General features: G+C 38.1%; 1 protein-coding gene across 3 annotated transcripts in view; it reads right to left on the minus strand.

Moving 5' to 3' along the window:
* Positions 1-6,852, minus strand: part of nptnb (neuroplastin b) — a 38,646-nt gene extending 31,794 nt beyond the window's left edge. The window contains exon 1 of one of the 3 annotated variants that reach the window (XR_010529047.2): positions 6,375-6,852. Coding sequence is in view for 2 of the 3 variants with exons in the window: in XM_065257914.2 (XP_065113986.1) it covers positions 6,375-6,450 (76 nt within the window). In the remaining variant the exon portion in view is untranslated. The remainder of the gene's footprint in view (positions 1-6,374) is intronic. The other 2 variants (XM_065257914.2, XM_065257912.2) reach the window with 2 other exon arrangements.
* Between the last annotated feature and the right edge of the window lie 237 nt (positions 6,853-7,089).

Raw genomic sequence — 7,089 nt, forward strand, 5'->3', positions numbered from 1 at the left:
ATCCATTCATCTGTCCATCCATCCCTCCATCAATAAATGAATTTATTTATGCATCTATCTATAAACCTACAAATATATCATCCATCCATCCATCCATCCATCCATCCATGCATCCATCCATCTATAAATCTATTCGTTTACTTATATAATAATCTCTCTGTCTGTCTCTCATCCATCCATCCTTCGTCCTTTCTTTAATCTATCTATAAAGCTATCCATCTATTTATCAATCCACTTATCAATCCATCCATCCCTTCATCCATAAATCAATTTATCCATGCATCTATCTACAAACCTATAAATATTTAATTCATTTTTCCATCCATTTATCTGTTCATCTGTAAATCGAATCATCTATCCATCCATCCGTAAATCCATAAATATATCTATCAATCCATCTGTCCACCCACCCATCCAGCCATAAATCTATTTATTCAATTTATTAATTTATCGATATATCTATCTATAAACCTACAAATATGTAAGGAATAATTGACGACGGGCCATTGAATTATAAGAAAATAATGCACACCCAAGGTGCAATCGCGTCGTGCCGTTACACCGCGGGTGTGCATTATTTTCAAATAATTCAAAGGACCGGAGTCAATTATTCCTCTTATACCACGGTTACCACAAACATTGCTCTGGTGCCTATTTTTAAGACATTTGACAAGTTAGGTGTGCGGTTATCAGAAATTAATGCATACCCACTGAACATTTCTCAGCCAATCAGAATACAGCATTCAACAGACCCGTGGTATAAATCCATCTATTCACCCATCCATCTATAAATCTATTAATTCATCTACCTATCAATCTCTCTGTCTGCCATCCATCCATCCTTTGTCCTTTCTTTAATCTATCTATAAAGCTATCCATCTATTTATTCCATCAATCCATGCATTTGTCCATCCATCTATTTATTACCAATCAATTAATCTGTCCATCCGTCTATCTCTCTTCATAATCGTGTGAATCTCTTCACAGTTTCTGCAGGTGTTAGATTAATTCCTGATCAATCTCATTCCGCATCTGAGCTATGATTTCACAAACCAAAAAAATGTCAGTTTTCATACACAACACAGCTGTAGGGACGTCATGGACATATACGTGTGTGTGTGTGTGTGTGTGTGTGTGTGTGTGTGTGTGTGTGTGTGCGCGTGTGCGCAAGATAGCAGCATATTTTCCTAATTATCTTAAAGTGATTATGAGCTGGTCATGAGATTTCTGCCATACTTCTCCTCATGTTATGTAAAACCATACAGTGACACTATAGAGCAAACAGTTTAGTGTATATAAACATACAGCGTAGTATATGTGTGACATTGTCTTATGTATAAAAAAAAACAGATGAATCTTCTTCTCACAAATCACATTCACAGTTTGAGACGGCTGCAGAAGAGGAATAAAAGATCATAAACTTCACTCGTTTCCTTACACAAAGCCTATTGGTGGAATATAATGTGATGCGTGGAGTGCTTTTATCAGATTTCTGTGCTCCTCCTGGATCACTGTTATTATCATTCTTAACATTTCTCTTTTCTACAGATGACAGATTGTTTCTGATGAACTGATCCTTTATAGAGAGAGAGAGAGAGAGAATGATCCAGCGAGTTATTTCTGTCTTGAGTTTTGTACTTAAGGTCAGATCAGACACGCTTCATACACACCCTTTACAACAAACCTTTCATCTGATTCACAGTGACATTATTGTCAGTTTTACAACATAAGAGGAAACCACACAAACAACAAACACAAGCCAGCGTATGAAGACGATGCATTAAGGGTTAATGGATTCCCTTCAGTTCTGTGCTCTTTGTGTCGCTTCTAATAATAGAAACATGCAGCAGCCATCTAAAGTCCTGCAGATATCTGTTGCTGTTCTTATGAGAAACTGCACAACGATACACACACACACAAACACGCACGCATGCACACACTGTACTGTACACTACACTAAACCTTCACCCATATTAGGTTTTTTTACAGATAGCCAATTATTCAGACTGATATCTGCCAGTACCGATAGTTTAGTGGTTATATTAACTTCCATACTGAAAACTAAGTTCTGAATGTTATTCTTATGATGAACATTAAACTAGTGATGTTTCTTTACAGTTTCTATAAGCAGAGCTCATATTCAATATCAATTAAGTGTTGCAAAATTATTTATTAATTAGTGATTCCGATTTTTTCTTTAAAGGGGTCATTTCACAAGACTTTTTAAAGTGGTCAACATCCCTTTCTGACATCACAAGGGGAGCTATTATTTCACAGAGAATGGTTTACCAAAACTAAGTTACTGGGTTGATCTTTTTCACATTTTCTAGGTTGATAAAAGCACTGGGGACCCAATTATAGGTGATTTTCATGAAAAAACGTCTTCTTTAGGCAACAGACAAGAAAGAGTATCAAGAGATGTTCATCTTAAGCCCTGTCCACACATGCATGGGTATTTTCACAACCGTTCCTTTTTCTATGCGGTTTGGCCGTTTGTCTAGATGCAAACGCAGTATCAGGTGACTGAAACCGCACTATTATGAACTCCTGCCAGGCTAAAGATTTTCAGAAACTCCAACCCTGCATTTAAACACACCTGCATTTCATTTCCAAGTAATCCTAAAGACTTTGATGAGATTTTTCAGGTGTGTTTAATTAGGGTTGGAACTAAACTCAGCAGAACAGTGGCCCTCCAGGACCAGGATTACCCACCCCTAACTACGAATGATAGTTATCATCCAAACGTGAAGCAAATCTTTTCAAAATAAGATAAACAAACAAATGTGAATTAGGTGCGTTTCCATCAAGTTGTTCAAGAGAATGATGATGGTATTGATAACATAGTAATCAACAGTAAATAGCAAGCACATTTAAAAAATGGAGACAGGACTACATTTAGTTATGATGGGCTAAGTTATAAATTTACTAGCAGTACAGCTTGTATTTGCCAAACTGAATGACGATCAGTCACGTGGGTTTAATGTTCGCTACGTCAAATATGTTTCCATCTCCCTTTATTCGAATTTACTCTTTTCAATCGAGTGCAAAAACTTTTTGGAAAATTAAGGAATTTTTATTTCAAATTTGGTGTTTCCATCACTCGTTTCTTATGCATTACTTCAAAATGTGCATAAAATCATGGTGATGAACACCCCGATAGATACTAATAGTTTTGCTTTTGGCTCCTTATATGAACTGGGTACAAACTGCAATTGACCTATGACTAAGCCACGCCCCCTCTACACACTCGTACAAACAATCAACATTCGGTGAACAGGCGCTATGGCAGCTGCCACAGGAGGAGACAATTCACAGGAGGCAATTGATGATTTTTGGAGACAGAAAGACTAAACGGAATTAACTATGCATTGGAGGGATATGTTAATGAAGCTAAGTGACATGATGTACAACACAGCTGGAAGCTAACGTTAACGTTTTCTAATGCTAGGCTAACGTTACGTTAGAGATGTTAAAGATAACTTTCAAATACGTTGTTGACTTAGCTTAGAACAGATGTAGACATCCTTTTTTAAATTTATCCACGTTTAGTTGGTGTTGTGGTTTACCGCATAACTTAATCCAGAGCAAACACTTATTTTGGTTGAGATGTGGCTTGGGAAAGGGTAAAAAAATAAGGGAAAAAAATACACAACGTCGCCCTGCATCTCGGGATACCTAGTGTCAGAGTTGCATGTAATCTTGCACACCGTTTGACCATTTTAAACTTAAAATGACAAGAAAAAACATATAAAAATGAATGAAATGGATGTGAAAGCAGAGAATGTCCGATTGTATTGGGTTAGCTAGCGCACTGTGATTGGCTCATCGTGTTTGGGGGCGTGGTTTAGCCATAGGTCAATTGTGTTGTCAGTGGTGGGGTTTATATTCAAAAGTGAAGCGAATCTTATCAAAATTAGCAAAAACAAAAAACAAACAAATATGTGCGTTTCCATCAAGTTGTTTGAGCAAATAATGGTGGTATTGATAACCTGATACCAACAGTAAACAAAATAAGGCTACATTTTTGGGCAAATACGTTTCCATCTCCCATTATTTGCATTTACTTTTTATCGCACAAGTGAAAAACACCTTAAGCAAGCGTAAAGACTTTTTGGCAAATTAAGAGATTTTTAATCGAAATTTGGTGTTTCCATCAATCGTTTCTTAATCATTAATTCAAAATGCACACAAAATTTCAAAATAATCACACAGAATGAGTTCTGATGCGTTTTGATAACCAGGATATAATCTGCTCTGATCATTAGATGTTGATGCTTATAGACTAATATATTGGTGCATCCTTAATTCTAAAACTTTTTATTATCATAATGATCATCATAATAAACCCTAAAAAATGCTTATTTTCAACCCAGCATTGTGCCAATAAAGGGACACACCCAGTCGTTTAGTTGTAATTTAACCTATGCTGGGTTGTTTCAACCCACTGTTTGGTCAAATACAGTAAACATTTTCGAGGTTAATTTAACCCTTTGGCTGAGGTCGTCCCTTTTTGACCCAACGCTGTGTTGAAAATAACCCAGAGAGCACAGAGAGCTTATGAGCAGAGCAGCGGGTTAAGACTTTAAAGTCTTCAGTGAACCGCAGACAGACAGATACTTCAGCTCTATAGTGAATCTGTACAGTCAGCTTTTACCAAACAATAGCTGGATTATCCAGAAGAGCCACTGACCTTATGTCTGGACCATCAAAGCGCACACAAACACATGCACACGTACACCATATACTGTACAACATCAAAGAACTTACATAATGCTGTTTATTTGGTCCTGATACTACTCCAATGATATGTTGATCTTCTGAATAGTGTAAATACTGTCTGTGATGATAACAAAATCTTACTTTGTGATAATCTGACCAGCAAGTGTGACGCAGTGAAAAAGTCATGCAATATATACGCCAAATTCAAATCTTTTTGTGTCGTTTTATGTATTGTTTTTTTAGTTGGTTTTTTTAACATTGTTGCTTGGGTTTGGGGTTAGATAAATGTATTATTACAAAAAATAATGGCATCTAAAAATATACAAAACATGGAGAAACCTATATATTAAATGACATCCTAAACAAATCCCAAATCTAACCCCAAATCCCAGCGACAATGGTTAAAAAAACATAAAAGGTGAAACCAATACATAAAACGTCATAAAAAGATGTGGTGTATTAATTGAACTGGAAGGACTGGTGCATTTGCACGCAAATTTGGAATTTGCCGTATTTATTGCACAACTTGTGCATGCTATTAATACACATTTCATGCATGAGAATGGTTTGGTCTGACACAGCACCATAACCTCAACCAATGGTGTAATCGGGAGTCTACTCATCATCCAATGAAAGACGTAAGGAGTGTTCAGGAAAACCTGTTTAAAAACCATTTCGTTGGCTGACTCTAGTGATGATTAAATTACACACTAACTCTTTTCAAATAGCTTTCACTTAATCCTGTGTAATTAGACTGAATCACATTTAAAACAAGTTTTGGACTAAATAAAGCCATTTAGATGCATGCACACAGGGTATATTTTAATTGAAACATTATACGATGACATTTTGTGCTTACTGCCAAATGTTGCACCAAAACACATTGATACATAAAACAAACTGAAACGTCCCTGTTGTTGTGTTTTTTTTTCCTGTTTTTGTTTTGCCCTCTCGTGCTCACAGCTGTGACTCTTGGCTATGTAAAGTCAGAGAGACACACACACACACATGCCTGTGGGAATCACTCTCTCATTATTTACTGCTTTCCATTTGTTCTCGTTTCAGCAGCAGCCCTCACTCCTTCAGAAGCAATTACACATCAACATCTCATTTCACAGCCTCAATGTCCCCTAAATCTTACAGCAGCATCAAATAATCCCATTATCAAGCTGCATACACTGTATTTGAATAACTTAACTACTTTACATGATGTGTCCTTTCAATTATTTGTAAGAGGAGTCGTGTCAGCTCAGGGTTGGAAGTGAATGTCAGTCTGAAGGGTACAAACCTCAAGATGAGGGTAAACACATTTTACTCTTGAGAATATCAGCACTCTTTTAATCAATCTTATAATCATAACCAATGACTGGAATATTTAAATTTGCCCCAGTTTAAAACAATGTCAAAGCAGAATAATCCCTACAGACGCAGATGGAAGGTTAATATTTGACATGTAATAAACTAATTCCCACCTCGCCAGTCGACCGTATTCGCGCAAACGCTCATTGCATCCCATCTCCACGGATGTGCCACTGAAATAAATATACGATTTCAACGCGCACAAGCGCGTGTGTAATAATAAAGATGGCATCGACCTCTAACCCGCGCGTCCCTAAAGCAGATTACACACACAGATCCCGTGCCGTGGTCCTTACCGTTCTGAGATGATGCATATTGGAGCATTACGTTTCCGAGGATGACGATCACCAGAATCCCTGTGACGGACAGCATCCTGGAGGCTGAAACGCGGCGATCGGACGCTGAGGAGAGAGAGCAGCGTCAACCGCAGAGGATGGCGGAGGAGAGCGGAGAGAACGCGAGAACAGGCGCTGCGCGGCGCTGCTGGCGCATGAGGATGGATGGATGGGTGGATAGAGGGATGGATGAGGGATGCTGCTGATGCTGGCCGGGCGCTCAGGGATGCTGCTTCTGCTGATGATGCTGGGCCATCGGAGTGTCCGTCATCGCGGTGAACCTTCAGCTGTCAGTGCGCGCACCCCGCAGCGGCTCAATTCAAGTGCATCATCAGCTGTCAGTGCGCGCTCCCGCTGCGGGTGTATCGGGCGCATCAGGCCTGCGCAAAGACAACGCAGAAGAGATTAAACTGATAACAAGTGGTACATGTTTTTGCTTTTTACTCAGCGGATCATTTATCCTTAAACCCTCGTGCTGTGTTGAGACTATGATAATTAAAGCAATAGACCTCAAGTTAAAATTCATTCATTATTAATGTTTTAACATTTTGTGATGTAATGCAATTTTTCTCGTCATAAACTAATGCTTTATTTTATTGTCGAAATAAAATATTTAGCAACTGAAGATGGAATCTTTATTAAATCTTAATGCATAATTGTGTCTTAAGGACGAAGT

This window comes from Paramisgurnus dabryanus, chromosome 9, assembly GCF_030506205.2.
Source record: "Paramisgurnus dabryanus chromosome 9, PD_genome_1.1, whole genome shotgun sequence".
Taxonomy (NCBI): Eukaryota; Metazoa; Chordata; class Actinopteri; order Cypriniformes; family Cobitidae; genus Paramisgurnus; species Paramisgurnus dabryanus.